General features: G+C 54.2%; 1 protein-coding gene across 1 annotated transcript in view; it reads right to left on the reverse strand.

The window, feature by feature from the left end:
• Positions 1-1223: 1223 nt before the first annotated feature.
• Positions 1224-27166, reverse strand: part of XRN1 (5'-3' exoribonuclease 1) — a 52999-nt gene continuing 27056 nt past the window's right edge. The window contains exons 23-43 of the mRNA XM_056113939.1: positions 26965-27063; positions 25324-25439; positions 24693-24839; positions 22562-22651; positions 21458-21593; positions 18756-18812; positions 18546-18678; positions 17785-17854; positions 15667-15829; positions 14387-14470; positions 11233-11338; positions 10588-10649; positions 8869-8973; positions 8616-8732; positions 8058-8217; positions 5735-5913; positions 4370-4483; positions 4183-4291; positions 2503-2541; positions 2229-2365; positions 1224-1659 (exon numbers count right to left, since the gene is read on the reverse strand). Coding sequence (XP_055969914.1) covers positions 1393-1659; positions 2229-2365; positions 2503-2541; positions 4183-4291; positions 4370-4483; positions 5735-5913; positions 8058-8217; positions 8616-8732; positions 8869-8973; positions 10588-10649; positions 11233-11338; positions 14387-14470; positions 15667-15829; positions 17785-17854; positions 18546-18678; positions 18756-18812; positions 21458-21593; positions 22562-22651; positions 24693-24839; positions 25324-25439; positions 26965-27063 — 2490 coding nt within the window. The 3' untranslated portion in view covers positions 1224-1392. The remainder of the gene's footprint in view (positions 1660-2228; positions 2366-2502; positions 2542-4182; positions 4292-4369; positions 4484-5734; positions 5914-8057; positions 8218-8615; positions 8733-8868; positions 8974-10587; positions 10650-11232; positions 11339-14386; positions 14471-15666; positions 15830-17784; positions 17855-18545; positions 18679-18755; positions 18813-21457; positions 21594-22561; positions 22652-24692; positions 24840-25323; positions 25440-26964; positions 27064-27166) is intronic.

Genomic DNA, 27166 nt, shown 5'->3' on the forward strand with positions numbered 1-27166 from the left:
TCTCGGACCCCCTGCAGGGTGGGTGGCCAGCGGCTAGGACACAGGACACTTGCTTGCATCGTCCCAATGCTGGACACCCCAGGCATTCTGCAGACTGGGGTGTCGACACGCGCCCAGAGAAGGAGCAGAAAATGGCACAAGTGTCAGAGCAGTGACAGGTGACGGGAAGCTTACGTGTCAGGAAGGAGAGGCACCGCTGAGCGACAAATACCCTACGAGCACAGACAGAGACTTGCAGAAGGAACCCACTGCTGAGGGGCACGATTGAGAATTGGTGACTTTAAGACTCACAGTCGGGCTTTCAATGAGCTAAACACAGTGAGAGAACAAGCAGCTTCATAAAAAGAGGAACGGTTCCTACGCTGTAGAAAGATAACTTCTTTAAAAATATATACCTATCACAAAAAAAAAAAAAAACAACAAAAAAACCAGGAGATAAATATATATGTATGTATAAAAACTCAGGCCCTGATACCTTCAAGGAATTTTCACCAATTCTAAAGTGATTTCAACTGCCACAGCACGAACTCCACGCACCCACACACGACACACAGCTTAAAGGCGGCGGGAGGGTGAGCCATGGCCCGGAGCACAGGCACCCGAGCAGCCGACGTGACATGCGACAAGAACAGTTCACCATCTGTAACAACATGATTCAGACTCGATACTTATCCGAAGAGCTACTGGAGATCAGTGGCCGTACCCTGTAAATTCGGAAGCTTCATTGTTTCAGAAATGACTAACGCTAGTTCCGGAGTGAGCAGAGAAGCTGCTCGAGCCCGGACCGCCCATCTGGTTCTGAGCGGCCAGAGGAGAGACGCTTTCTCAGAGACAAAACTCAGAGGAAAGCCAGACAACGGTGCCGCCACCGTCCGACTGTGGGTCCAAGGCCCCTCGAGATGGGGGCACAGCGGCTGGACACACGGAAACGACACAGTCCCCACACAACGCTGCTACCGTGGCAAAGAGCATCCACTGTCAGTGACGGACACCGCAGGCTCGGTTCTCTCACGCTCTGCGTCGTTGTCCCTCATTATGCAACAGGACTCATAACGCAGGGGGCGGGGGGCTGCGAAGGGGGGGCCACGGTCGCACCCCCTGGCCAGCATGCTTGGCCAGCACTTTTTCTGCAGCATGGGGGTTAGCTGGCTCTCCCCTCTCCCACCTTTTTACAGCTTAGTTGAGGTATGATTGATAGAAGCCAAGCTGCACGTGTCCAAGATGTGCAACTCGATTTGCAATCTTTTAAACAGCATGAAAAGGGCCTGAAAACAAGATTATGTACAACTGAAATGGTTAAAAACAGCACATTTTGAGTTTCACGAGACAGGGATGGGATTATGAACAGGAGGGTGGAAGAGGAGAGAAACTATGTCATTCCAGGTACCAAATTTATTCAGAAGGTTTGGAAATGCCAAAATTGACAGCCAGCTTTCTTGATTTCCTCCTGGACGAGCTGGCTGGTGCTTTCCGGAGGGGGGCGCCCTGGCCCTGGGCGGGACTGTCTGAGGGGCCCGCGGGGGTGGGCTGCAGTTTGGGTGATGGCTTGCCAGGCGCGGCCGGGGGTGCGGGCTGGCTGGTCTGAGGGGCGGTGGCTGGGGAACTCTGGGTCTCCTTATTCTCAAAGTTCTTTTTGCTTGCAACCCGCTTTTTAGTGACCTTTAAGGAATAAAAGCGTCATTCATTACCAATAAACACCCCAAAAGCTAAGGTCTGAAAACACCATCAAGCGTGCTGCTACTCTGCGAACTGGCGCCTCCTTATAACATCCAAACCCGACTTTTAGGAAAATCAGGAAATACAGTTGTAAAATGTGCAAAAACTCTCCCCAACCTAAGCAGAAAAATACTTCTATTTTTGCTGTCAAGGCCCTCTGCTATCCAGGCACCAGGAAAGCGGCTCCCGGCTGGGGCACAGGCCTGGCGTGTGCCACACCTGCCTCCCGGTGCCAGCATGTGGGAACCGCACTGCAGGGGACAGGCATGCGGGGAACCGCACTGAAGGGGACAGGCATGTGGGGAATCGCACTGAAGGGGAGCCCCCCTGCCCCCTGGAAATGGCCAGCACTACCCACAGAAAGTATTAGGATTGTCATTTTCACCAAAACGACCATCTCCAGCGATGATTAGCAGAACACAAACCTCCCTCCCGGGAAGCAGGTGGTCCTGGAGAAAGCAGAGTCTGCCCTGAGGGCTGGCACAAGGAGAACGGGCCTGCCCGGCACTCACCTGCAGGGGTATGAACTGGTGGTGCACCCCAGCGGGTGGCCCGGCAAAGGCGCTGTGGTGGAAGGCCTTCCCGGGTGCCGGCGCGCCCCACGGCAGGGAGCTGGGCAGGTGGGCAGGCGGCGGCGGCATGATGGAGGCTGCGGGAACCCATAGGAAAGTGCTCTGAGGCGCTGGCAGAGCTGGGAGACGCACGACCTTGCCCTAACTCCCCTTCCCAGGGGCCCGCCCTCCCCCTCCCCCCACACCGTGGGCCACGAGAGGTGCGAGGGCTTACCTGGTCCCAGGGCGAGGCTGCTTCCGTAGTGCTCCCAGCCTACAAAACCAGACAGACTCCAGTCGGGAAATCTGCACTGCGCAGGACACGCAGCACCTTTTTTTCTACCCCACCATATTGACAGTTCAGGGATGTGCTCTGGGGCGGGCACCTGGCAGTGCTGAGAGGTCACTCCTCAGGGGCAGGTGCAGGGGCCAGATGGGAGGCCAGGAACCAAATCTTTCGGGCTGCCTCCAAGGCAAGGCCCTCCCTGCTGCGCTGCCGCAGGGACCGGCATTTCTCAGATGTCTGATTTGCTTCTGATGAGCGCAGTGGCCCGGGCGTCCCACCCTGGGTCCGTGGGTCTGCGTGACCGTGAGGTCCACCTGGCAGGGCTCACAGCCCTGGGGACCCTTGCACTGAGCAGTTCCACTCTCACCCGCTGCCCCAGCAGGTGGAGAACTATGGTTGAAGCTGGCAGGTCCCTTGAACACCTCTTGGGGAGCTCCAGAAAAAAGGGGGGAGTGGGAGACCCTAATAAAGAGTCGATCTGGTTGATGAAGCATCATCAGCCTTTCCAGCAACGACAGCGAGGGCCACACTTGTGCGGGTTCAGGAGTCAGACCGTGGGGAGGGTGTTAGTTTGCCTTGCACGCAGCTGACCCGAGTTCAATCCCTGGCATCCCATATGCCTCCCTGAGCACCACCAGGAGTGATTACTGAGTGCAGAGCCAGGAATACCCAGAAATCTGACCCCAGAAACCCCAGAACAACAACAACAAGAATAATTTTCTGGACTTGAAACAACTCATTGCACTCACGACCAGGGTGTGAAGACGCTTACTCTACCAGGTAGAAGGCTGAGACCTAGGTGGTAAAGGTGGTAACTGTCCACGGAACTGCGCACTGAATCAATAAGTGCAGAATGTCCACTGACAACGGGCTGCTAGAGCACGTGGTATGGAATAAAGAGGCAGGCGGAGTCCTAGAGAAGTTTTCGGACAGAAGATGGCCGAGAGCCCGGATGGTCGAGAGCCGGGACCCCTCCCCCGCTTCCTGTACATTCCCCTGTGGATAACTCAGGAGCAACCTCCGGAGCAGAAGGTTCTCAGAGAAAAGACGAAGGACCCCACAAGTCTTCCTTAGGGCAGATCTTTTTAGGGGGGAGGTGCTCAGGGTTACTTCTGGCTCTTTCTCAGGGATTACTCCTGGAAGTGCTCAGGGGACCCGATGGGGTGCTGGGGATCAGACCCAGTTGGCCATGTGAAAGACAGCGCCCTTCCCGCTGACCATCGACCTGGAACGACTCTACCTGGCCTCCCTGCCCTTACGTCCTCGAGTCGAATTTCAACCCCAATCACCTGCTGGCGGCAGTGGCAGGCACCCCCGACCACCACTGCCTCGCTGCCCTGGAGGTGGTTGCTGCCCTTTCGAGAAGAGGCTGCAGTCCACTTCTTACAATTCCTTCTTTCATTCCCTCACATGTGATTATTTTTGGCACCCTCAAGATGATGCTTCCTTTGAAGAACTTTGTCTTCTGGGGGGCCCCACCTGGCAGTGCTCAGGGCTCACTCCTGGCCCTGCACTCAGGGGACCACAGGGGACACCGGGAATGGAATCTGGTTAGCCGCATAAAAGCAAACACTCGGCTGTACGAACTCTCCATCCCTGCCCAACACTGAGCAGAGCCAGCGGTCTTACCGGTCGGCTGGGGGTAAATCGGAGGGATGGCTCCGGGCGGGACGGCAGCGGGGTAGGTGGGTGGAGGAAACATGGGCGGTGGCAAAGGGAAGTTCATTCCGAAGGTGCCCTGCGGAGGAGCGAGGCGTGGTGAGGCCCGGCAAAAACGCCCGGGACAGCCACGCGGGAGGGGGCAGGCCGTCCTCACCAGCTGCTGGAGGGCCGAGAATGCGGCCCTCTCCTGGGCCTCGCTCTCCGAGGGACACTGGGGGCCCTGCACCAGCAGGCCGTTGGACAGTTTGACTTGGCAAATCGTCATCGTCTGCAACACAGAAAGGGCATCTGGGAATCGCCGCCCGCACTCCCAGGCCAGTGTGGGCACACGGAGCAGGAGAGTGGCCAGTGCCCACCCACGCCCGCGCCACAGGCCTGCAGGAGCTGGCCCGGCCTCTGCCCGCGGTGAAGGAGCGCCTACGGCAGTGCTTAGAGATGAGTTGCCTGGGGTGCGTGTGGTCCTCGTGAGACTCGGGCATGGGCGGGGCCGGTGTGCGAGTTCTGTGCCTGGAGCTCCAGTCAGGATGACTGGGAAAGACACGGGGCCTTCAGAGAGTGACTGCACAGGAGTCGGGGACACCCTGGAGACACCCACCAGTCTTGGGGTCTGAGGGTCTCCCTGTCTCACTGAAGAACTGCCAACTGCGAAAGCTTTTCATAAAGGGTTAACCGCTGAAATCAAAACGATTCCACGATTCTGGCCATCTATTCACATTTGACAGTGCCTGACATCGGCTTGTCTTTGTATCCTGGCAATGTTTCTTAGAGGCCCCTGAACCTCCCACAGCGCGTCTGTCCCCGATCCCCGGGCACATGGCAGACGGGGTGCGGCCCCAAGCACACAGCCCAGCCCCAGCCAAGCGGGACCTGTTGAGAACCACAGCCCTGGGACGGGTGCACCACAGCCCCCAGCTGGCACCTGCAGTTCCCCAGCACCGCACACCCCGGCCGGCACCTGGTCCCACAGCACTGCAGACTCCGACCAGCACCTGCAGTTCACTGGCCAGCACCTGCAGTTCCCCAGCACCGCAGACTCCGACCAGCACTTGCAGTACCCTGGCCAGCACCTGTAGTTCCCCAGCACCGCAGACCCCGGCCTGGCCAGCACCTGCAGTTCCCCAGCACCACTGACCCCTAAAGACGTGTGTGTACAAGCCCTGAGCACTACACCGTGAGCACAGGAGGGAAAGGGGAGGAGGAGGGAATGGCAGCAAGTGCGATCTCTGACGTCCCGCAAAGAAAACCACTTTGAGGCTGGACAGTACAGTGGGAAAGCTGCTGGCTTTGCACGGGGCCAACCTGGGTTCGTTCCCTGGCATCCCTGATGGCCCCCTGAGCACTGCCGGGAAAAGTCAGCCTTTGTTGGGGCAGGAATGTGGCCCATGGGGCAGCGTGCGTGCGTGTCTGCCCCACGACAAACAACCAGGAGGAAGAAGCTGGAGGTACCTCCAGCCCCGCCCGCCGGCCCCCCTCCCCCCCCGCCAACCCCCCCCAGCCGCCCCCCAGCCTTCACACACACCTGTGGTGTCCGCAGGAAGGAGAAATCGGGCTGCGGCACGCCGACGAGGGAGCAGAGCCGGCAGAGCTCGGTGACGGAGCTGGGCACAGGCGGGAGCTGGCTGGGCGCGGGCCAGCAGACGTTCTCCACGGGCAGGACGTGCCGGTACTCAGCGCCGGGGCCGCTGTCAGCATGAGAGGCTGCGGAGACCCAGAGGACAGAGCTCTGTCAGGGGCCAGCCGGACACCACTCCAAGGACAGGTGAAGTGGCAGGAGGCCGCTCAGTGCTGCCCAAGCCCTGCTGAGAACTCAGCCACTCTAGGTCACCGCGACACATGAGGAACGTAACAGATTTAAGCTACAGGAAGCAGCTGGCTGCCCAAACTACCATCCTGACGTATTAATGAATATGTGTTTTTTTTTCCCCTTTTTTCTTTTTCCCCCCTTTTCGGGTCACACCCGGCAATGCTCAGGAGTTACTCCTGGCTCTGCACTCAGGAATCACTCCTGGTGGTGCTCGGGGAACCCTATGGGATGCTGGGGATCGAACCTGGGTTGGCCGCGTGCAAGGCAAACGCCCTCCCCGCTGTGCTATCGCTCCAGTTCCACAAATATGTGTTGTTGACAGGGAACTTACACCCCTGACGTCTTTGTTCTTGGGGCCACACCCAGCGGCCCTCTGCAGCAGCTCTCTGCTCAGGGATCTCTCCTGGCGGCCTTAGGAGACCTTCTGGGATGCAAGGAGATTGAATCTGCACCAACTGCACTCAAGGTACGCGCCCTCCCTGCTACGGCGGTCCTCTGCACCGACACGGAAGCTTCCTGTAAGGTTTTGGGTCACACCGGCCGATGCTCAGGGCTTCCTCCTGGCTGGGCACTCAGGAGGGACTCCTGGCCAGGGGAACTCAGGGCGGGCCCATGCAAGGCAAGCACTCTGCCTGCTGTCCCAGCGCTCCGGGCCCACCACTGAGATATTTCAGTGCTTTCCGGGAGCTGACTGAGCGTCATGGTTAAATTTTGAGGCTCTGGTTTCAGCTCATTTTTCCAAAATGCCATCTTACACCCTGAGACTCATGGACGAATCCTTCCCTGATGCAAAGCAATGCTCTTAAAGGGCTTCCTGGAACTGAGGTGTCTAGCGCTGCTGGTGGCAGGGCCCAGGCACAGTCAGGGCCCAGGACAGGCAGGGTCACTGCTGCAGCACCACAAAGGGGCCTCTGCCGGGGCTGCTGGACGTCTGTTGCGGCAGCCCGGGAGACACGGGCAGAGCTTGGCGCCACCCTGGACAGCCACAACCTGAGCTTCTGGCGCCCGGGCGCCAAAGGTTTCCAACACACAAAAACAGTTACTTGGTTTTGAAGCAGAAAGCATCTTTCCTGTTCTGTAGTGGAAACACCAGTGGAGCTCAGAGCTCAGTACTCTGGGGTGCTCGGGCCAGTGACGGGACCACCCCAGGCTTCTAGGAGAGCACAGGTGCGCCTCTGTCCTCTGAGCCAGATCAAGCCTGGAAGCATCTTTCACTTTACGGTAAACGCGAATTTTGTTCAAAAGCAGGCCTGTCACCGGTGACGGTTTCCTAGATTACTGTTACCTCAGTCATCTAGTCCGACTTTTATCAGCACGTAAGGGCTCCCACCTGAAACTGAGCTAGGTTGACTCAATGGACCGTAATCTACTTCTCTCGAAACCATGATGCCCTTCAGAGAAGCTTCAGTCCTTATGGATTCTGGGCTCGTCACTTTACGTGGCAGGTGTTTTTCAGATAGAAACACTAAGGTCTGAAAAAACACTAAGGAGGAATATGTGGACTCTTTCACTTGATTTTCTAGCTTGTTCTATTTTGGGTCACAACCCAGCGATGCTCAGAGGTTACTCCTGGCTCTACACTCAGGAATTACTCCCGGAGGTGCTCGGGGGACCATATGGAATGCCGGGGATTGAGCCCGGGTCTGCAGCGTGCAAATGAAATGCCCTCCCTTCAGTACTATAAGTCACCGGATTATTTTTAAATTACAGGTGGGAAAAAAAAAGCTAGAATGTGAAAAGTCTTTCCTGGCTTGGGATCCACCGGGTGAGAATACTTATTGCTTATTGGAAACAGCACAATTTAGTCACAAGCACACAGCCACGGACAGCAGATGGGGAACTACGGGTGTGTGTGTGTGGGGGGCTGTGGAAGGGGGAGTGTCATGAGATTGACACGGGCATCAAAATCGCACTCTTTTCTCTTACTCTTGATTTGTCTCTTTTAAAAAGATCAGCTTCACAGGTAAAGAAACCTCCGCTGGAGAGTGGCTGGCCTGGAGCCTGAGCGGCGATGGGCGTGTTTGTCCACTTCACTTACTCGGTTTTTTGCCTTGTTTGGCCTGGGAGGAGGGTCCCCGCTCCCCTCTGTTGCTCGTGGAGACGGAGGCTTCGTTTCCAAACTGCTTCGTTTCGTTCCTATGGTCTGCGAGGCCAGAGCTGTCTATTTTCAGAATTTCCTTGAGCATCCGTGTTCCCTTCTGGTGGACACAGAGAGCATGCGGGGAAGAGGGAGAGGCTGGGGTTAGGCACAGGGCACGCCTGTGCCGTGGGTCAGCATGCAGACACAGATGCAGAAGCTGGGGAGAGGGCAGAGGGAAGGCGGGGGCAGAAGCGGAACCGCCCACCCCACCTCGGGCACAGAGCCGACCTGGGCCCTTCTGCCTGACGCTGCACCCCACTGCTGGGCAGTGATGGCCATGAAAGCAGCTCTCGCTTTCCCGTGTCTCGACAGGAGCAAGGAGAGGGTGGCCCCTGCCCCGCGAATCCTTTTCCACTCTGGGGACAATAAGGACACCGCAACTAGTCAGGGCCATGGGGAGACAGGCGGGGGCCGACCGGGAGAGGGTCCCCGACAGACGCGCCTGCCAGTACCAACCAGGGCGAAGGACTGCGGGGACAGGTGTTCCTCCTGTGGCTCTTCACGAGGAGCCTGTCCTTCATTTTCTTTGTGGAGATTCAAGGATGCTAGAATGTTCTCGATTCCGGGGCTTGGCTAAAAGAACAAAGACTTTAGGCTTCGAGCTGACAGCACACGGATACAAAGAAAGCGGAGTTTCACGTGTACAAGCCATCATTTAACTTCACCCAATCATCTGCCCCAGTGAGAAACTGAATAAATGATCTTTTACCTTATTAGAATTTGGAAGACCTGCCGCCTTCTGGTTTCCTGTGACTTCCGCATTTTCATTTCTCTTCAACAGCTTAATGTTAGATTTCCCAGGCCCTCCAGGAGCCTATTAAAGTGTGAGAATGAGCTTTGTGTGCAAATAAACTTAATTACTACTTGTGTTCCAAGGGCGGCAGGGTGTTTGCCTTGCACACGGCCAACTTGGCTGATCGGGTTCGATTCCTCCACCCCTCTCGGAGAGCCCGGCAAGCTACCGAGAGTATCCCACCTGCACGGCAAAGCCTGGCAAGCTCCCCGTGATGTATTCAAGATGCCAAACACAGTAACAACAAGTCTCACAATGGAGACGTTACTGGTGCCGCTTGAGAAAATCAGTGAACAACGGGAGGACAGTGCTACAGTGCTACTTATGTTCTAAATAAATCATAAAAAGTGTGAACTTTTTATGTGCTATTTCCCCTTTTATATCCTAAGGTTAAAAAGAAGGCCTGTAAAGTAGGTGATGCAAGCAGTTACATCTGTATCATCAGCTTCCCAATATTTAATATTCCCTTCAATGTAAGCAAAAAGGCAGAACAGCGAGTTAAACTGTATTTCAACAGAATTTGTTTTTTTTCCCCCCAAATCTTAAAGATCTGATACTTTAGCATTAATTTTTAAAAATTTCCTGAACGAGAGTCCAAAAGCTTCACGAGAGGTCCACGGCACAAAATCTTGATACATTTCTCCTCTGTAACCAGGAAAATGGCCCCAGAGCTCCAGTGTGGGAGGAAACCCGGGTGCCCTCCCTGGCAGCGCCTGGTCCCTGAGCACAGAGGCAGGAACATACCTGAACACTGACAGTGCTCTGTGTGTGTGTGTGTGTGTATGTATCTCCACTTACTGAGTAGCTGCTCTGTGCCAAATATACTCTTTAATATAGTGCGAACTTAGAAGAGATCTGATTTCTAAAATCTTCCCTTCAAATATGCATACAGAAAATGCACGTCAGGTATCAAAATAATGTGGCATTTTAGGTTGAAACTGCTTTGGTTATAAAACAGACACGAAACATGATCTGTGAGAGCCACACCATCTGCCCCGCACTCAGCCGTGACTGCGATGCCGGCACACGCGCGTTCAACAACACATTCCACATCATTCACGCATGTACAGGTGTGTGTTCACTCACAGGCCTGGACCTCGAGCATGCTACGACACACGCCAGCTCAGTGAGGAGTGTCTGGAAAAACCAGAGGTCAGACTGAGCTGTACTGGGAACAGAAAGATCCCCGGGAGCACCGGGCTGCTCTGGCTGGCGAGGGGGGCCCCTCGGGTGCTGGGACCAGTCCCGAGGTGAGGTGTGGGCCCCCTGGGGACCCCAGGACTCTCAGTGTCCCGGGCGGAAACTCTTGAACCTAAGGAGCCGGAGGGCGTGTGGGCGCACACGTGCCACGTGCCATGTCCGTGCAGGGCGTCCAGGCCTCACGAGTGGACGGGCAGCTCAGCCTCCCGTGGCCTGCCTTGGTCCCCCGCCCCTTTCACGCTCGTTCTCCATCCAGCCGCCTCCCAGAGACGGCAGACACAAAGGCAGCCCCACTCAGACCACAGCGACTTCCTGTACCCCGGAAGCACGGCCACTGAAATCCATCCTTGGGAGCGGCTGCGGCAGTGAGGGGCCAGCATCCCCGTGTGGCTCCCGGGCACTGCCCCCAGGAAGGCCGCCTGGCAGAGTGCTCACCTGCTTGCCGGGCCCTCGGTGTGGCCGGCTCTCGGCCTTGGCACTCCGGGACTCTTCTTTAACTGGAGGCAGGGAAAAGGGGATTCGGGCTGTGATCAGAAACTGCGTCCCCCACACAGACCCCCTGTGTGCAAGTCCCTGGAACAGCGGCGAGAGAGCGAGCAAGTGAAGGCCCTAATCCCGTGCGACTGAGGGGCGGGGAGGCACGAAGATAAAGCGGCAGAGGCCCAGGCACAGGGACTGTGGGGTCTGCCTGACAGAGGAGGAGGAGGGAGGAAGGAGGGAGGGAAGCAGGGGAAGGGGCAGCGCAGAGAGAGGTCAGCGAGCGCAGGAGGACAAGGTGAGAGGAGGGAAGAGGGAAAGTGGGAGAGAGAAGCCCCCGCGGGCAGAGCCAGAGGCAGGAAAGGCAGGGGGTCTGCAGGGGAGATCAGTGCTCGGCTCTACTGCCCCCCCCGCCCCCCCTAGCGAGGGCATCTCTGGGATAGGAAGGTGCCCGGGGAGGGCTACGCTCGGGAGAGAACTGGCCCGAGGGGCAGGCAGGCGCCTTGTGAGAAACACCCTCCCAGCCCCCAAGGGTCCGGGCACTGTGTGGAGGACAGACTGGGCGGCACGTGTTACGTCCACGGGGCCGCGGGGCAGCCTTACGCTTCCTGTGCAGCTCCTGCTTCCTCGGCTGGCCCTTGGCACTGTCCGCTGGGCTGGGCTGGTGGGGGCGAGACGCGTGACTCTTCTCGGGAGGGGGCACGGCGCCCTGAAAATGGGATTCCATAAATGACTTACATCGAGTCTTGCTTTTCCTCACCCCTCAAAACATTAGTTCAGCAAAAAAGCAGTTCATTTGGAAAACATTTAAAGAATTCAGAAAAGCAGAAAATCTAAAGAAAAAAGTTTTCACCAGCCAGGAAAAACCCCAAAAAAACCCACAACATTATTTGGAGATCTGTGTTTGTGTGGGGAACACATGATGATGCTCACGGGTCACTCCTGCTCTGTGCCCAGGGCTGACTCCTGTCTCTGTGCTCAGGGCTGACTCCTGGCTCAGTGCTCAGGGCTCACTCCCGGCTCTGTGCTCAGGGCAGATGGGACCACAGTGGTGCTGGGATTTGAAGACCTGCCATAGCCTCATATAAGTTTGTCTTAACCTCTGATTATTTCTCCAGTCCCCAGATACAAGATTTATTAACATAGAGAGTTTTAGTCTAAACATTTCTATGTGCATTAAGTAGTAACAATCATTCTACAAAAATGCTACTTTTTGTTTGTTTGTTTTTTGCTTTTTTGGGTCACACCCGGCATTGCATAGGGATTACTCCTGGCTCATGCACTCAGGAATCACTCCTGGCGGTGCTCGGGGGACCATATGGGACACTGGGAATCGAACCCAGGTTGACCACGTGCAAGGCAAATGGCCTACCCGCTGTGCTATCTCTCCAGCCCCTAAAATGCTACTTTCAATATAAAGAATTTTGCTTTAAGTTGATACAGAAACAAAAGAAAAGATTAGGTCCATGCTTTTTCATCACACAACTATCAGCTTCTAATAATTCTTCTTAGTCGCTTCACAATCACCCCGTCTACAAAGGGGTGAGGGTGGGGGGTGTGGGTGCTGCAGAACAGGGGCAAATGCGAGATAAGAACAGGGACCCAGGGCCAACTAACAACGTTTTAGACATTTCCGCCGAAAAATCAGAAAATACAGGTTTTTTTTTTCTTTTTTTTTTGTTTGTTTTTTTTTTGTTTTTTTGGGTCACACCTGACAATGCACAGGGGTTACTCCTGGTTCTGCACTCAGGAATTATTCCTGGCGGTGCTCAAGGAACCATATGGGATGCTGGGATTTGAACCCGGGTTGGCCGCGTGCAAGGCAAACGCCCTACCCGCTGTGCTATCTCTCCAGCCCCAGGTTTTTTTTTCTTTAATGGAAAAGCTCTCAAATGCTGCCATTTAAAACTGCAAACTTGCGTGAGGGAAATTCTCAGGGGCCGCACAGGCTCCTGTGTGTGTGTGTGTGTGTGTGTGTGTGTGTGTGTGTGTGTGTGTGAGACAGAGAGAGAGAGAGAAATATTCTCAAGGGCCCACAGGCTTGTGTGTGTGTGTGTGTGTGTGTGTGTGTGTATGTGTGATTCTCAAGGACCCGCACAGGCTCCTGTGTGAGGGAGACTATCAGGGGCCCACATAGGCTCCGCCGTGGAAGGTCCAGCTTGGAGCACCCATCACCCGGTGGCAGGAGTCGCTGTCAGGCGCTACTGAATAAGGCCCCAAACCAAACTGACACGCAATGACCGTATTTTCCCTTCATCGACAATCACTATTCTTCTCCTCTGTAGTTGTCCAAATGTTACCAACTATGGCATGGATAACTGTTTTTCCAGGGCTTTTGTCTCATTTACTGCTCTGGTCTGAGTGCACAGAGTGGAGGAGGCACTCGACACACAGACACGCGCAGACCAGCGTTCCCTGAGAATGAGCAGTCCGCAGCAGCAAAGGGGTCAGAGCTGAAAGACTGCGAATGCCAAGACAGAGAGAAGGCGAAGGGGCTTGCCCGCACTCAGCCAACTCCAGCCGGATCCCTGCGACCACATCTTTCCGAGCAGTGCCAGGGGTGACCCGAGTCCGGAAGCAGGAGTAAGTAGGGCGTGGCCCCAACTGGGAGCCTCCCTCAGAACAAGACCCAAACCCAAAAGTCTGAACAGAGCTCACACTCGGGCAGAAAGGGTGCTCAGGGACCAGGGCATTTTGTGCCATGAACGCTTCTGCTGTTCATTTCCCTCTGGCTTTGCCAACGGTGCCCTGGCTGCAGGACACGGCAAAAGCCGAGACTCTTGGGAGCAGGACAGGCCCCAGAGAACATTCTGTTCAGCCAGCGAGCTGGGAAGGCAGAAAGCAACTCGCGAGAGATACAACAGAAATCCATTCCTTCTTTCCGCCCCCTGTGAGAACTCAAAGCAGAATTTCTTTTTAATCTCTATTTCTTTTTAATATCTTTTGAGGAGTATGAATTTGGTCCTTTATCTTTCAGATAACCAGCTGCTACCAAAGCACTCAGAGTTACTGAGTGCAAGTAAGGTCTTTGTCGAATTTAAAACACAGGAGGGAAGATTTTGTTTTTCCAATCCAACACTGATTTAAAACAGGAATCACCTATCTTCTAATTGATTGGCTCCAAAACACGTATCTAGCTGAAAACTTTTATTTCCATTTTATGACATTTTAGGAGAAGACAGCTCACTGTCTACCTCTGTGAGGGCAAAACCGATGCCATGACAAGCTGCAGCTAATATTAAGTCTCAACTAGGCCTCAGTTTCTGTTTCCCCAGAGCAGGGCTTGCAGTTTCTGGTAAACTCCCAGCTGAATAATTTGCCAAGATAAGCAACTGGGCAGTTGGGTCTGGCCGGTCATGAGGGGGTCACTGTCCCCTCCTTAGAAACTGCTACTAACCACTGTCTAATTGCTGACCACTGTTGTAACAGGCCCGATGCTAAAAACAGACAGAGTATATAAACCGCTTCTTAACTGAACCCTCTAGAAACCGCTTGTGATTTGGAGTCGGGGTCCTTGTCAAGACGCCACTGCGTTGGGTGAGACTCGGACCCTAGCTCGAGCTGGCAATCAAGTTTCTTTGCTTTTGCATTATCGTGTGTGAACTTGGTCTCTTCGCAATTAGGATCAGAAACTCGGGCACGACGCCTCTCAAAGAAAAACACAGACACACAGGAACACACACACACAACACACACACACACAGACACAAAGACACCCGCATTTTCCTCAGTGAAACGCCCCCCAGGCAGGCCTGACCTTTTCCTGGGGCGGTGGGGCAGGACTGGCACCCTGCAGACACTGCCAGATGGTGCAGAACTCGTCCTCGTCGTCAGTGGGGGCCTGGAAGGCAACAACATGTGTGAACGCCACGTGAACGCCATGAGCCCAAACCTAAAGAGGGTCGGAGGCGCTCGCACTGCATGCTGCCCTCCCCGGCAAAGCACCACACTTCCCAGCCACACACCACGCAGAGACCCCTGAAGACAACACGGCCCGAAGGCCGGAGCGATAGCACAGTGGGCAGTGCATCTGTCTTGCACACAGCTGACCCAGGTTCAATCCCTAGCATCCCAGATGGTCCCCCGAGCACCTTCAGGAGTGATTCCTGAGTGCAGAGTCAGGAGTAACCCCTGTGCATCACCAGGTATAACCCAAAAAGCAAAACAAACAAACAAACAAAAAACTGGAAGTAGAGTCATTTCCTTACTGAAGCTATCTGGAGAGAGGCAGGAAATGTTCCTCCGTGAGCCGAGACCTGTGACAGTGGCTAGTGGAATGGGATTGGTCTTTTTCACATGTGAATATAAGTGATTTGCAAAGGTCTTTGGAAGCATTTCAAGGAGACCAAATGCCATAAAAGAGTCTATAGAATCCATATCCATATAGAGATATTTTTGTTTTCCAAGAAACTGACATACCGGCATTAAAATGAACACTTGCAGTTTTATTTTAAAAATCTTGATCTTCCAAAAAAAAGTAAGCTACTAGATTTAAAAATCAGCTATTAGTTATGGAGGGATTTTATCAGATTAAAAAGTTTAGGAAAATATGCAGCGAAATTTAACAGTTGATACCAAGAGAGACTGAATGTTTGTGTTTCCCTGGTCACTAGCTACTTTTCTGTGTTTTCGAGCAACTTCCGTTGTTTGACCTTTAGAGATGTGGAATGGAGAGTTAAGTGATCTGCCCAAATGCTATTTCTGTTCCTAGGAACACAGGATAAAGGAATCCACAAGTGGGAATTTGGAAACATCTCCTCTCAGAACAGCTGGTCCTCTGCTTTTCACCTTTCAAACTTAGCCCGTCTCAGAGCAGAGAAGGTAGGACACTGTACGTATGGAGAAATACCCAAACGTTCATCCCCAATGTGCGTACAGGAAAACCAGGTCGCAGCCTCCGAGGCGCCGTGTCAGACCTCAGTGTGACACCTGAGAGCCATGAGAGCTGGCCCTTGGCCTGGCGGGAGCAGAGCAAAGGCCCTGGGTCCCGCGGATGAAGGGTGCGTCATGGGCCAGGAAGGGCGGGTAGAGTCTTACCTGCGTGGGAACAAACGGGGACTGCGGGGAGTGGTTGAGGCTGGCAGCGGGCTGTGGTTTCACGATGGCTGTGAGCTTCTGGCCCCCCGTCTCTGAGCGGCTCCCGTGGGACAGGTTCACCAAGGCACTGGGGGGCAGCCGGTAGCCGCGGCCTGGAGAGCACCTGTGGGGGGGGGGGGTGGGGGGCTCAGGACCATCCCAGAGACTCAACAGGGAGACGGGCAACCACAAACAAATCTCTGCTGGCGAGAGGATTCGTTTTGGAACGCCTTCCTGAGCTTTCGGGGCAAAGGCAACAGGAGACACAAGGCTGCGCGGGAAGGTCTGGCTTTGGGGCCACACACCGGGCACCCCCTGGCCACCCCGAACAGCACTACTGAGGCACCCCCAGTGGTCTTTCCCGAGGGTCTTTCCCTGCCAACTCTGACAAAAGCTCAGAGAGAAAAGACACAAAATGAGTCTTCTCCTCGCTGAAGGTCCACTATCTAGTCTACTTCTTCCTGAGACCGGGGTTCTCTTCTACAAGTCAAAAATCAAAATTTTCACCAGAATGTTAAAAACAATTTCTAGGACTTTTCTATAAGAACTTTCTAAGAAAAGGATTTTTTTCCCATGAGAATACATTTAAAGATTTGACATTACAGAAATGTCAAGGTGGCTCTCCGTCGGCCAAGAAACTGACTGTCCCCAGGAGGGTGGCATGGGAGTGAGTGGCTTTAGTGCCACTGGCAGGCTTAGGGACCACACGGCCTGCGTGGGGGTCGGATCCACATGGCCATGCGCCGCGCAAACCCTCACGGCTGTGCCAACCCCCACTCCTGTCCAGGAGCATCGAGTTTAAGTGGCAGTTTCAGAGGTACTAGGCCAAGGCTGCCATAACCAAACACGCTCATGAAAAAGTCCGATCTGGGCTTCAGGCTCTGCAGCAGCATCTGAAGACGAGATTGCAAAGTCCGTGAGCTACAGGAACATGCAACTGCAGACAGGAAGCGCTGCCGAGGGTGGGTGCCTGAGGGACGGGCTGATGCCCGATTTTACGCAGAGGCAAGACAAGAGTGACTGACCAAAATACGGGCGAGAGAGTGAAGCGCAGTGACATCCGCTCAGATTCCCACCACGCAGGCTCGGAAGGGCAAGTTGGGGACGTTTCTGTTTCCACTTCCAGCCAACCAGGAGGCAAAGGCAAGAAGGCCCCGCATCGCATGTGTCCTCCCTGTCTGTGGGCCCGTCCCGTGACCCCGACCTCCTCTTGGTGCTTCCCCAGACACACTCGCCTGGCCCAGGTTCCACGGGACGGGATGTGCTTTCTGGCCCCGCCGCTGGCGGCGGCTGAAGGGCCGGAGCGCAAGGCCAGGGCCCAGGCTCAGTCCGGCACTTCCGGCCCGGCTGGGGCTGTGCTGCAGCACAGGACCCAGCAAGCACCAGGCCCCGGGGCCCGAGAAAGAAAAGAAGCGAGTGCGAATTCTCCCCTCAAGCCCGGGGTCTCCGACCGCAGATGCTCGCTGCGGGCCCAGCACAGCGGCTTCCCACTGCCGCAGAGCTGGGAAACCAGCCTTAAGCACCGGCTCCCTCCCTCCTCCCGTCTCCAAGGTCTCAGGAAACCCCGTTTGCCAGTGGCCAGTACTCCCCAGCCTCTGGGGCCCAGCCTGGGCCCGGCCCTCCGCTAGCGCCAACAGAGACTTTCCATCACCCACGCCCAGGTCGAGGCCACTCAAGAAGGGCACGAGGCGGGGCTCTGCGGGGAACCTGCCCCCTGCACGAGGTGCTACCCGGGGCTTGGTGCGCCGAGGTCAGGGAGCTCCTCCCCTGGAGGACACCTGGGCCGCGGGCTGGGATAGACATGGGCTGGTCCTGCCACACAACCCTCCTGGACATCACGAATGGCTTGGGAGGGGAAGGCCAAGCACCAAGGCGCGCGATGCCCGGCCAGAGCCCCACCCGGCCCCGCCCGCCTGCACAGCCTCCACCCTTCATGTGCCATCTGCCTCGAGGGACTCACTGGGATGGCTAGGGACCGACTGGGGCTCTCGGGACGGCGGCCCCCCAACAGGGGGACCCAACATAGACAAGGGGCTTGGCGTCAAGGGCCCCGCCAAATACTCATCTGAAAATACGGACCGTATGGTTAAGCCTCCAGCAAACTCTTCATCAAATAGTACTTCAAACAGCACATCGGCTTCTCTGTTAGCTGTCCAGAAGAGAGACGGTAAAATGAAAAATGAAAAACAAACAACTGCGGACTCAAAAAGCAGCGAGGCAGAGTTGGAGCCGAGCGCGGCAAGGCCCGAGAAGGGCATGGGGGGACGGAGCCTCCGGGACACTGTGACGCCTCCCTGCTGGAACTCATCCCCGCAAAAGCGAATGAGAAAGAGAACTCGGGGTTCGAGCTCGGGCACTGCCGTCTGGGGCGAGAGATCTGAGCCCTGGTCGTGAGAAGGCGGCGGGGCCCAGGATTCTGCTTGGCTGGGGGAAACGTGGAGGCCACCGCCGGGAGAACCTGGGAGGACACTGAGGCAAGACCGGCACAGGGGCAGGGAAGAGTCCGTTTGGCTGGGGGGGAGAGAGATCTCCGGGGAGACGCAAGCTGACGGAAAACACTGGGGGAAGAGGAAATCTCTGCACGGATGCTCTGGCCCTGAGACTGTCAGTCAGGGAGGGAGTGGGAGACTTGAGGGCGACTCTTCCCACCACCTGGTTCTCCTGGGAAGCATGAGCGGGGCGGAGCCGGGCACGGGCGGGCAGCGTGGGGCACCTCTCCGCTTGGCCACGGGAGCAGGCACTTCCTGCAGAGGTTCCCGCCAGGCCTGCCTCGAGTCGCCCTCTCCGCCGCCCCCCCGCCCCCCGATCCGGGCCTGGGAGGCTGCGCGCTCAGGCCTTACCCCCTTTGATCCCGATGACAGTGCCCCGGAGGCCGGCGGGCACCGAGAAGTTCTCTCTCACGTTCACCACCCGGTCGAAGAGGCGAAAGTCGGCGTCGCGGTCGGGCACCACGCCGTGCTGCTGCTCCAGGGGCTGCGGACATGGGTGTGGTCAGCACTGGGCACGCCGGACCCCCCACCCAGGGCACCTGGACCCGCCCGGACACTCACGCGATAGAGCAGGTGGGGCTTCACCGTCACGCGCACCTTCTTATTGCTCTTCCTTTGCTGGGGAGCGAGGCGTGTAGAGTTAGTGCTCGGTGCTGGGCACACTGAGACCAAGTGGGTGTCTCTGCGGAGCAGCCTGAAGTTCTTTCTCCACATCAAGTCTTACTAAGCCAAAAATATCTGTTCCCTTTTGGGTCACAGGCCCTACTTGGGGTTTGCTGCTGGCTCTGTGCTCGGGGCTGACTCCTGGCTCTGTGTGCACGGCTGACTCCTGGCTCTGTGCTCAGGGCTCACTCCTGGTTCTGTGCTCAGGGCTCACTCCTGGCTCTGTGCTCAGGGCTGACTCCTGGCTCTGTGCTCGGGGCTGACTCCTGGCTCTGTGCTCGGGGCTGACTCCTGGCTCTGTGCTCGGGGCTGACTCCTGGCTCTGTGCTCAGGGCTCATTCCTGGCTCTGTGCTCGGGGCTGACTCCTGGCTCTGTGCTCGGGGCTGACTCCTGGCTCTGTGCTCGGGGCTGACTCCTGGCTCTGTGCTCGGGGCTGACTCCTGGCTCTGTGCTCGGGGCTGACTCCTGGCTCTGTGCTCGGGGCTGACTCCTGGCTCTGTGCTCAGGGCTCACTCCTGGCTCTGTGCTCAGGGCTCACTCCTGGCTCTGTGCTCAGGGCTCACTCCTGGCTCTGTGCTCGGGGCTGACTCCTGGCTCTGTGCTCGGGGCTCACTCCTGGCTCTGTGCTCGGGGCTCACTCCTGGCTCTGTGTGCAGGGCTGACTCCTGGCTCTGTGCTCAGGGCTGACTCCTGGCTCTGTGTGCAGGGCTGACTCCTGGCTCTGTGCTCAGGGCTCACTCCTGGCTCTGTGCTCAGGGCTCACTCCTGGCTCTGTGCTCAGGGCTGACTCCTGGCTCTGTGCTCAGGGATCACTCCTGGCAGGGCTCAGGAAACCACATGGGGTGCTGAGGCTTGAATCCGGGTCAGTCTTGGAAATTATTTTAAAGAGAGACTTTCATTGAAGACATAAAAAAGAAATGCAAAAGTTTATGCATCCAACCTGCTGAACTATACTAGTATTTTTGCGTGTGACCCTCCGTTCCCTCCCTCATAAACCCCTCCCATTCTCATCTAGTTATTAACTTCTAAACAGTGACCTCATTCTATCACCAAAGATGAACACCTGTCTTGTTTTGAACCTCACATAAATGCTATCCTATTCAAATGCACCTTTACTCTTCTTAAAAAGGTACACAACAGTCAATGACTATTTAAACCAAAGGAAAAACGACAATACCATGTGTTTCAAACTACTTATATGAAATCCAGTGGGTTTTGTTTTACATAGTCTTTAGTTTTGAAATCGTCTGTAAAACTGGCTTTTATGTCTGTACTTTTAATCATATATATTAAAAAAAATTGCCTACGGGGCAATGGGTTTTCTCCTGACCTTGATGGTTTTTGAGAACTCTTAAGCATCAGATTTGTTCTATCACTAAGAGAAAATGCGCACAAAATAAAAGGAAAAGACAGAAAGGGAATGATGGTGCCAGTGGCGGTGCAGGCGGTGAAGCTCAACCCCAGCTCTGCACTGAGCCCCGGGTAGGCCGGGAGGAAGCCCAGAGCAAGTGGGTGTGGCCCCCCGAAAAAAACAGGTGAATAAAGGGGGGCTGCTACTCCATTTCCTATTGAAGCGGGGTGAAGCAGATGAAATGATGGAGAACCTGTCTAGAATGCTCTTTGAAATCAAGACATGAAAGACGCCGAGACAGAGCTTTGGCGGACACGGGAGGACAGACAGTGACGGGGGCAAGCAGCAGAGTGGACAGGAGGTCACGGGCGGGGTGTGGGCTGACGTCACGGAGGTCACGTCGGCTGAGGTCATGCCGAATCGACCCAGGAGCCAATGACACTGTGGTCAGGAGACCGAACTACAGCAACCCAGCCGGGAATGTGCTGGGTAGGGTCGGGCTGGCAGGGGAGGGGAGGCAAGTGGACACTAGCGGGACTCGTGATGGACACTCGTGCCTGGAATTCTCTAGGAATGGCTGTGTGAATCATGGCACCTCAACAAGAACACTGAAAAAGACTGGAAGTGGGAGTTGAATACCACCACTGGATGCGTTTGTGAGGATGAAAGTACATCTTATCAGAGAGTCTGTAGGAGTGAATTAAAAAATTTCATGTTCTATAAAAAGACGAGCCAATTAAAAAAAAATTGAAATAGACCAATTCACTAGAATCACAAAATTCTAAATTTCGAAAATTCAAATCACTAATTCTAAAATTAGGAACAGGCTGGAGTGAGAGCACAGCAGGGACGGCGTTTGCCTTGCACGTGGCTGACCCGGGTCCGATTCCCAGCATCCCATAGGATCCCATGAGCACTGCCAGGGGTGATTCCTGAGTGCAGAGCCAGGAGTAACCACCCCTGTGCATCACCAAGTGTGACCCAAAAAGCAAAAAATAAATAAATAAATAAATAAAATAAAATAAAATTAGGAACACCATTAAAGCATCAAGCCTAAATGCTGTGGCTATTTATATTAAATAACACTTACATTTACTCAGACAAACTTGCGAGACTAAGTGAAGCTAGGATCATTTGAGAATGTTTTATGTGGCAGGAATGCAAATGAGTTACTTGTAGAATCACATATAGTGCACTGAACTTCAGTCTCAGTTATTGAATAATCTCAGCTACTGAAAATTGTATTACCTTGCATTTTTCAACTTCTTCTTCAATTTTCTCAACAATTGCTGCATCCAGAATTTGTAAATCACAAGAAGAACGAGGCAAGGTGCTGACAGGATGACCTTTTAGCCAAGTAATAATTTCTTGAACTTTTTCGGCTCTGCATTTAAAAATAGCAACTTTTTCACGTCGATTACATTTTTTGAGAGCTTATACAAAAGGTCTGACATAAACTTTACGGAGGCCATAAATCACAAGACACGACAAATCATGATTAATAACAAATCACTACACTTAAATTGGGACCACTTTAAAAATAGGTTCTCAGTAAAATCACAAAAATCAGTTTTTAAAAAAGAGCCAATGATACCTGAAATAAAATGAAATAAAAAGTCAGTAAGCTCTAAGGGCCGGAGAGGCCGGGACGGGCCGAGGGGAGGCTGGCACACAGGAGTTGGTCTGGCTGTGGCACAGAGCTGGGGGCGGCCTCTGACCAAGGCGGCTGTGGTCCCACTCCACACCCAAGTACAAACTGATGTGGAGAGTTTAAAGCGAAACCGGGGCGTGGGGGAAGCAGGAGAGATAGCACAGTGGGTAGGGCGTTTGCCTTGCATGCAGCCAACCTGAGTTTGATTCCCAGCATCTCATATGGTCCTCTGAGCTCCGCCAGGAGTAACTCCTGAGTGCAGAGCCAGGAGGAACCCTTGTGCATCGCTGGGTGTGATCCAAAAAGCAAAAAAAAAAAAAAAAAGCGAAACCGGGGCGGTGGGGGGGTGGAATTCAAAGATGGGAGCACAGTCTCACATGCACAAGCCCCCAGTTCGACTCCCAAACACCAGTGCAGTGACCCCAGTAACCCCTCACTGTGCCCGAGCACTGAGCAATCGTACCCAGAGCACCTCGTGGGCCCCTGAGTACTGTTTGGACAGCGCCCCAACTACCAAGAAATGTAAAGGGGAAAACAAACACACACTGAAGGCAGAAACAGATTCACTCCCCCAAGGAACAGCTGCTATACCAATTGCTAAAATCGCTATGCTTAAATTATAAACAATAAATGATATACATTTTGCCTCTATACCCATTTTCATTTAATTATACGAACAAATAAGACCCAATTTGGCATACCCATTTTCGTTTTCTCCAGGCCAAATGTCATCTTCATAGAACACATCCTCCTGGCTGTTTTTGGCTATGTAACTGAACAGCTCTGGGGCTCTGGCCGCAAAGAAACAAACACAACACGGCTTAAAACAACAGAACTCATTTGCATAATCACCCTATCAATAAGGGTCAGACATTGGTGATCTGAAAATAATCACAGACCTTCAAAAAACAGTATCAACAGCTTCAACTGGTAATACACTTCAATGACTGGTAGCACTGCACCACTGTCCTCCCGTTGTTCATTGATTTACTTGAGCGGGCACTAGTAATGTCGCCACTGTGAGACTTGTGTTACTGTTTTTGGCATATCGAATATGCTACTGGGAGCGTGCCAGGCTCTGCGGTGCAGGCGGGATACTCTCGGTAGCTTGCCGGGTTCTCTGAGAGGGGTGGAGGAATCGAACCTGGGTCGGCCGCAGGCAAGGCAAACTCCCTACCCGGTGTACCCAGTCAACCTGGCAATACACTTCAATGACATGTAACCTGGGAATATACTTCAGTGACATGTAATCTGGGAATATACTTCAGTGACATGTATGTAACATGCGAATATACTTCAATGACATATAACCTGGGAGTATACTTTAATGACCAGGGCGGGGGTCTCTGTGACGAGCCAGTCAGACGCTCCACACAGATTGGAGGCTGAGGCCTAGCAGGGACCCTTGTGGGGGGCGCAAGACAGCTCGAGGAAAGATGCCTACCAGGGAGTGATCTCGGGGGCTCGGCAGGGACCCCCGGGAAGGTCAGGGGTCGGAGTCTGCAGCTTCAGCCCCAGGCCCCTGGGGTCACCGTGCTCTCAAACAGGACTGGACACTGGCCATCACTCACGGAACATGGCCAGAAAAGATCCCCGGAAGAAGATCACACTGGACGGTGGAGTGAAGGAGGTGCAGGGTGTGGGGTGTGGGGCCTGGGCTGGAGCTGATGGCAGGCGACACGCCATGGCCTGGGCTGTGACCCACCCGAGTCCAGGGCTCCACCTCCAGGGAGGCAAGATGGCCAGAGACGGAGACCCTGGAGTCACAGTTCCACCCAGGCGGGAATTAGAGGGGTCACTGCAGGGGACAGGGAAGGGGGCCCAATGACAGCAAAGGATTGTGCTAGAAGGAGAGTCGGAGGGCAGCCATCAGGCAATCAGTTGGTACTGACCCAGGAAGGGGGTGGGAGTGGGGGACGGGAGAGAAGAGAGAGAGAGAGAAAGAGAGAGAGAGAGAGAGAGAGAGAGAGAGAGAGAGAGAGAAAGAGAGAGATCAGAAAGTATGAGCATGAGAAAGAGGGGGGGAAGGGAGGGAGGGAGGGAGCCAGGGAGAGAGAGGGAGAAGAGGGTGAGAGGGTGAGAGGGAGGGAGGGAGAGAAAGAGGGACAGAGATGGAGAGAAGGATGGAAAGAGAAGGAGGGAGAGTGAGAGGGAGAGAGGAGGAGGGAGAGAGTGAACTAATCTGCCTGACTGCACTGACTGATGCAGCGCTGGCATGGACTTCAGGGCTGAATTAGTCACGTGAACACAGATGGCCACAGGGAACACAGGTCGGAGAAAGGAAATGCAGTCAGAAAACTCTACGGAGCCCAGCTGTGCCCGTACGCAGCATGGTAAATAAGCGTCTCTTTTTCGTTTGGTGGCTTTGGTTTTTGGGTCATACCTGGCGATGCTCAAGGCTTGCCCCTAGCTCTGCACTCAGGAGTCACTCCTGGTGGTGTTCAGGGGACCAAAAGGGATTCTGGGGATCGAACCCAGGTTGGCTGTGTGCGAAGTTAGTACCCTATCCACTGTACTATCACCCTAGCCATCAATATGTAAACCTTAAACACAGAATTAGTTACTAAAATAACGAAGAACTTGTTCAGTCCACGAGGCCCAGCAGTCTTTGTCCGGATTGACTGTCCCCTGCCGCCAAGTCAGGCAAAGGGGCGAACACTTCGTGAGACCGAGCCAGGCCCCTTCTGTTTCCAGGAGGCCGGTTCTCCCTGGGCCTCCCATTTCCAGCCACAGTGACCCTGATCATTTTTCGGCTCCACTTCTGCAAGCGGCGCCCTGCAACAGAGCTGAGCTCGGCTGCGGTGGACGGTGCATGCCCGTGCCCAGGCTCACCTCTCCAAGTACTCCTCGAGGAGCTGCTCCGCGGCCGCTGAGTACATCCACTCGCTTCCGACTCTCTTCGTGTAGCCGGGAACCTCCTCATTTTTTTTGTTGAATTTGAGGTTCAAACCCACATTTGCTTTATGGTCTCCGTGAGGGCTGGATGGAAACCACACGGACAAGGGTTACATTTTGTTCAAGGCATCCAGGTTTTGCTTTCACATTCTTGGGGAGGCTCCTAGCTCTGGCTCATCTCCTGGGCTTGTTTACAGGATTTACGTTCAAAGCAGCAGTAATGGAAACGGGAGAGTAAGCTTGCAAACCCAAGCTAGCGAAACTGATAACGCTACAATTAGGAAGATCAGAGAGGGAAATGCGGGGAAATAGAACTGATTCACACACACCGCCTGATACCTTTTTTCAAGGTTCGATTGATTAGCCACTAAGGTAAGATCTGTGCTTGCAACCACTTATGACACGTGCGGTTTAGATGAAAGATCCCCATTAGAGCAATTTATGTATACGTTTAAAGGAAATTCAGAGCGATGGATGCGAGAAAATAAATCCTGAAATAGGAACCATTTTAGCTTTATCATTTAATTTTCTCTGCCACTTTATGAAAATTTCTCTAACGTAAACTTACTTTCTCCTAGATCCTCTTCCAATAAAAATACTTCCTGTAAACCTTGAAACAAGGTATCCACTCACTCCAAGGCGACTGGCCAACACATATCCTGGGTTGTACTTTATAGAATATTTCTTTAAATATAAAAACAAAAAGGTCAATTGTGGAAACACAGAGCATTCAGTTTTCTTTTTTTAACCTTTAAAATACGGATATAGTCAAAGCCATCACTAACTAGAGGGCTGCTGCACTCTAACGGTTCTAAAAACCCAGCGGGCTCCCGCCCCTGCCCCTGGCTCCCTGCGGTACATGTACAGGGAGACTCTCCCCCGGGGACGAGTGAAGGGGCACGCCAGGGACCAACACAACTGTGCCGACAAGAGACCTCTGTGCCGGGTACTAGCTGCTGGGTTCTGCAGGCAGGAAGGAGGTTGCTTTTAGATTTCTGATTCTATTCTGTAGCTGACATGGCTCATTAGAACGTTTCCTCATGGACATAACTGCAGCTCCAATCGCATCACCAGCGTACCCACATCTGGCAAGAACGAGTTTTCAAAAAACAGGAACGATGCACTGCAGCAGGGACAAATGAGGCCAGGAGCTACTGGAACTAATTTGGGCATGGAGCCGAATAGTGGCTAAGGAGCAGAACTAAAAGCGCTCCTCCTCTTCGCTTGTGTACTTAGGGCAGAAGCTATGAACTCACATCTTTGGAAGAGAAGCAAAAAAAGATTTTATGATTTTTAGCGAGGAAGTAAGTTAACTCATCATACAGTATGCACTGGAACAAAGTACCAAGGCACACACAATACTTATTTAGCATACGTTTTATATTCTTGTATCTCTATGAGAATACTTTATATTAGCACACCATGTCAGCATATTTTGTCACTAATAAAAACAGTTTCCTGAGACTTCAGTCACTAGTTCTAACGCTCATGCCAAAAATGGTCCCCGCGTGACTGCTTTTTGGGGAACCTGGGCTGGAAAGTTATCATGAAAGTATTTTCATATCTGGTTTGCATGATGAGCCTTCGCAGGCTCAGAACTAAAAGGAGGTGGGTTGTCATAAAGAACCAAGGCAGACGCTGGTGGCCGGCACCACGGTCCCAAAGAGTGCAGAGACGTGCAGGCACCCGCCTCCCCCGCCACCAGCTGGACGGCCAGTCCCATCGTGCCCAGGCACTCGGGGCCTTCCAGAGAGATGATAGCAAAGCGTCAGGAGTTTCTGCTGAGGCCTGAGGCCTGACACTGCCTGGGACAGAAGCAGCTGCTCTAGCTGACGCTCTCACACCTGCTCCAGCATCAGGGAGTGCCAAGGAACCCAGTGCTCAGAACCAGGCCCGGACTGAAGGGGTCTGGAATGGCCGAGTCCCAATCTGAGCCAGGAGGCCTTGGCAGGATGGCCATATGTCACTCGCGCTGGGAAATGCTGGCATTGCCTCAGAGGTGCCCACTGTGTTTACTACTGGGCACACGCCCGGCGCCCACTTGGGCACTGAAGGTCAAGATAGGACTTCAGTCCCTACAGCCGAGCAGTCTGTACCGACCGCAGTCCCTCGAACTGACACTTGCTGCGGCTCTGGGGCTCCCACCCAGACAACGCAGCGGGGAAACAACCCGCCCTGGAGTCGGAGTCTCAAGCGCGTGAGGACTCACATGCTGGTTCTGGACGAGCATGTCCAGCGCAGGTTCACACGGGATGCTGAAGAGCACGCGGATCCGACCTTCGGGGATCACATCCCCCGAGTCCTGAACCTGCAGGGCATTAGCAAGCTTCAGTTTCTCTTGCTCCGTTGCACTGACTTTTATTTTTTCTTTTTGGGTCACACCCAGCGATGCTCAGGGGTGACTCCTGGCT

The sequence above is a fragment of the Sorex fumeus genome, unplaced genomic scaffold, assembly GCF_029834395.1.
Source record: "Sorex fumeus unplaced genomic scaffold, SorFum_2.1 ptg000024l, whole genome shotgun sequence".
Taxonomy (NCBI): domain Eukaryota; kingdom Metazoa; phylum Chordata; class Mammalia; order Eulipotyphla; family Soricidae; genus Sorex; species Sorex fumeus.